The sequence below is a fragment of the Drosophila pseudoobscura genome, chromosome 4 (assembly GCF_009870125.1).
Source record: "Drosophila pseudoobscura strain MV-25-SWS-2005 chromosome 4, UCI_Dpse_MV25, whole genome shotgun sequence".
Classification (NCBI taxonomy): Eukaryota; Metazoa; Arthropoda; class Insecta; order Diptera; family Drosophilidae; genus Drosophila; species Drosophila pseudoobscura.
Window position 1 is genome coordinate 1,865,720 of NC_046681.1, and position 4,304 is coordinate 1,870,023.

Below are 4,304 nucleotides of genomic sequence, written 5' to 3' on the forward strand. Positions count from 1 at the left end.
CAACCCCACTGGACGGATAGCACGTTGGGCTTTGGAGCTGCAGCAATATCAATTCGATATTCGCTATCGCCGAGGGAAGCAGAACGTGGTAGCAGATGCACTTTCCCGCCAACCATTGGAGTTACTACATCAAGCTCTGGAGGAGGAGTCACAGTGCAAGTGGATCAGGAAAATGTTGGCGAGAATCAGGCAGCAGCCGGGCAAATATGAAGACTACCGAAGCGAGAGTGGACAACTGTATCGGCGCCTGCACACCGTGCCCGAAGAAGAAGACTCCACCCCATGGAAACTCTGCGTCGCTGCAGAACATAGACGACGCGTACTAAAAGAATGCCATGACCACCCGACGGCCGGACATCTAGGAATCCGAAAAACAAGCACACGAGTCGCCCAAAAGTACTACTGGCCAGGCCTGTTCCGAGAAGTCGCCAGATACGTTCGCCAATGCGTAGTGTGCCAAAAATACAAGGTGAGCCAGTTCAAACCGGCGGGGAAAATGTTCACCAGACAAGTTGACGAACCCTTCAGCGTGTTATGCGCCGACTTTGTTGGGCCGTTGCCCCGCTCCAAACATGGAAACACCGTCCTCCTGGTTTTCTTCGACGCATTTAGTAAGTGGGTCGAACTGGTGCCTCTACGCAAGGCAACTACGCCACACCTGGAAAGATCATTCCGAGAAAGAATCCTAAGCCGCTTTGGTACCCCTCGTACCTTCGTTTGCGACAATGGGGCACAGTTTACCAGCCGATCGTTCAAAGGATTCTGCAAAAGGCTAGGGATGGAACTTCAGCATACTGCCCCGTACACTCCCCAACAAAATCCAACAGAACGCGCGAACAGAACAATTAAAACGATGGTGGCGCAATACATCGACGGAAAACAGAACACTTGGGACGAGCTCTTGCCAGAAATCACGCTCGCGATCAACTCAAGCGTGTCCGATTCGACGCGATTCAGTCCCACGTTTTTGGTCCAAGGTCGCGAGCCAAGACTGCCAGGCGCCTTGTACGACGAGGTTACGCCAGGAACGGGAACTAGCATCGCCGACCCGGAGACCAGGGCACGACAGATGAGAGAGGTGTTCGAAATCGCAAAAACAAACTGCGACAAAGCATCAGAAGAGCAAAAACGACATTACAACCTCCGCCGTAGGGAATGGAAACCGGCTATTGGATCCCAAGTGATGTTACGTCGCCACACTCTGTCCAAAGCAGCCGAAGGCTTCGCCTCCAAGTTGGCCACGAAATTCGAGGGACCATACCGGGTGACCAAGTTTCTCTCTCCGAATCTCGTCCGATTACAGGTTCTAAACGGACGTAAGCAGCGATCAGCCAGTTTGAACGACCTGAAGGCGTTCTACCCGACCATCGACGAAGATAACGAAAAGACCGACCAGATCAGGACGGACAGTGAAGACGACCCTGACCGAACCAATATACAACAATCTTGATTACAACGCAGATCTACTCAAACCGCCACGACGATGCTGACACCCCGGATACACAGAGACGAAACCAATCAGGAACCCGGATATCTTGCGAGGAACGACGCACCGAACGAGGCGTGCGTGGCTGCTCCTCCTGGACACATCCGCTTCGGGAACCCGGATATCTTGCGAGGAACGACGCACCGAACGAGGCGTGCGTGGCTGCTCCTCCTGGACACATCCGCTTCGGGAACCCGGATATCTTGCGAGGAACGACGCACCGAACGAGGCGTGCGTGGCTGCTCCTCCTGGACACATCCGCTTCAGGAACCCGGATGTCCTGCGAGGAACGACGCACCGAACGAGGCGTGCGTGGCTGCTTCTCCTGGACCCATCCGCTTCAGGAACCCGGATATCCTGCGAGGAACGACGCACCGAACGAGGCGTGCGTGGCCGCTTCTCCTGGACACATCCGCTTCCGGGACCCGGACATCCTTCGAAGAACGACGCACCAAACGAAGCGGGCGTGGCTGTTCCTTCAAGGGCAAACCGCAACCGTGATTGTACCGAAGGGACCAACCAAGGCCGACATTTTGGAGATTCTCATTAAGTCTATAACCGCTCCGCCGCACTCATAGAGTATCAAAGTATTTCTTGCCTGTAGTCAACAAGTCCATTCCTATTCACAGCTCATCGAATGCGAGAGACCCCCGCCGTCGGAGAACTACGACAAAAGCCAGGCAGGAGCCCCCAGTCGACTGGGAGATCATCGAGGAACTGATTCTTCGCCCCACTCCACGAGAATTCCAAGTCCACCCAGAGGTCCTCAGCTGGGAAAATTTATGCGGCGACGTCGTAAGCTGGCCCCGCATCGACCAGATCATCGAGGGGCACGATTCAGACCCCGATCACGTCAATATTACAGGAGACGTGGCCCAGACGTACAGGGACCCAAGCCCTGGCAACGCCGCCAGAGCCACGTTCACCCATGCTCAGGGCCCCAGCCAGGTCAACCCCGACCAGGTCGCCGAAGAGCACGCGCAGGGCCCTGGACACGCCACCGTAGGAGAAGCAGCCGACTACACCGCTCCGGGTCCGAGCCCCGACGAGGGGGCAGAGGCCATCACTATCCCTGACGGGCTGCCAGGTGCCACCGCACGCGGATACCGCCAGCAATTCGAGCCGACGGAGTTCGAAAAAGAGGTGCTCCGCTGGGAAGAGCCACCGCTTCCGGCACTCTTCGGGGCCCTTGATACGCTCAACCTTCTCGAACGGATAGACGGGTTGGACATCGCCCCCGAAGATGCAGGACTACCGGCCGTCAGCAATTTTGACGCCATCCTGCGTCCCGAGGACATCGCCCCCGAAGATGCAGGACTACCGGCCGTCAGCAACTTTGACGCCATCCTGCGTCCCGAAGACATCGCCACCGAAGACGCAGAGCTACCGGACGCCTGCGATCTGGACGCCATCCTACATCCCGAAGGCGGCCGTCCGGAGATACCAGAAACGTCGACCCCCAACCCAGCCGTTCGTTGGGTGACTGGGGAGGCGGATTGGAGAGTACGTACGCCCGACGGCCGGCTGCCAGACACCCTGAAAGCCCGGCTCCTGGCACAACTCGTCAACCCGCGGCGTAAAGATGTCCGATTCTTGGCAGAGGCGGACAACACCTTCTTCCAGGTCCACATCAGCAAGACGAGCAAAGTGACTATTCGCTCACGGGCCCCCCGAAGTAAGGAGAGGGTGTGAGGACCCATACTGGGACCCTCACATAGTAACAAGAATAATAATAATAATATTAATAATTGGATTACTCACAACCATATGCTATAGTAGTAAATAAGCTAGTTATGTTTTGCATAGCCGAAATCCCGCCAAACGGCCAGCTCACACGGAACAACCGCAAAGAAGACGGCGAGGAGAGAGAGCCATGCTCAGCCGGCAGCAGAGCGGATCTCTTTCGGAAAAGTCCCGTTGGCCCGAAAACGAGCGCGAGGCGTGGCGAGAACGTCGAGCGACCGTAGCGAGAGAGGGAGTCGATTCTGGGAAGTGAGCGAAGACGGAACGTCGCGGACATCGAAGTGAAGAGAAAAAAAAGTGTTGAACGGCCGCGCGCCAGAGAGGAGAGAAAAGCATGGAGGAGCTGCGGGAACACAGGCGCCGGATCCGCGGGTGAGCTGGCCGCTGGCCAAGGTAGTAGTAGGAGTAGGAGGGAGTGCGAGGGGAACCAATCCAATAAAACTTCGATCATAGAATTAAGAACGCGTTGGCTTCCATTTATTTTCTCTGGTCGGACCACCGACTGCGGTCATCTCTCCACCCCCTCCCCACCCGTTTTCCTGACTGTTCTCGGTCACTACGCTCCCGCTCTGACTCTGGCAACAGGGTTTTACCCTGCTGGAGTGAGAAGTGGTACGCGTTTCGACAGAGGCGCCCCCCCCTCATCCTTTTCCTTCACCTCCCCGGACCCGCGGCCCACTTCGACCTTGGCAACAGGGGTTTTACCCTGCTGAAGTCGGGGAGTGCAGCGTCTCGGGTGAGTTTCGCGCCGCCCGGCCCAACGCCGCTTTCCCCCCCCCCCCTCCCTAATTTCTCCCGAAGGCCCCGTCGTTGACGGCGGCTCGGCGATCCCTGCGCCAACGACCCGCCTCCCCCCCCCAGTCTCAACGTCTCAGCAACTTACAAATAAACTGTAGGTGACCCTGGGCAGACTGAGACTGACCCCAGCCTAGGATCACTACTTTACAGTTTTCACAGTCCGATTGGCTCTCTCCGTCGGGTTTTCTTGGGGGCAATACGGGGCTGTGTGTTGTAGGTCCACGCCTGCGGTTCGCAAGAATGTTTTAAACGATCGGCTGGTGAACTGGGTTCCGTT

At 56.9% G+C, this 4,304-nt stretch overlaps 1 protein-coding gene across 1 annotated transcript; it reads left to right on the forward strand.

The window, feature by feature from the left end:
• The first annotated feature begins 1,382 nt into the window (after positions 1 to 1,382).
• LOC117184093 (uncharacterized) lies at positions 1,383 to 3,712 on the forward strand. Its single transcript, XM_033380256.1, has 2 exons — positions 1,383 to 2,036; positions 2,116 to 3,712. Exons 1-2 carry the CDS (start codon positions 1,762 to 1,764, stop codon positions 3,176 to 3,178), a joined length of 1,338 nt encoding a protein of 445 aa, XP_033236147.1. The 5' UTR covers positions 1,383 to 1,761; the 3' UTR covers positions 3,179 to 3,712.
• The last annotated feature ends 592 nt before the right edge of the window (positions 3,713 to 4,304 follow it).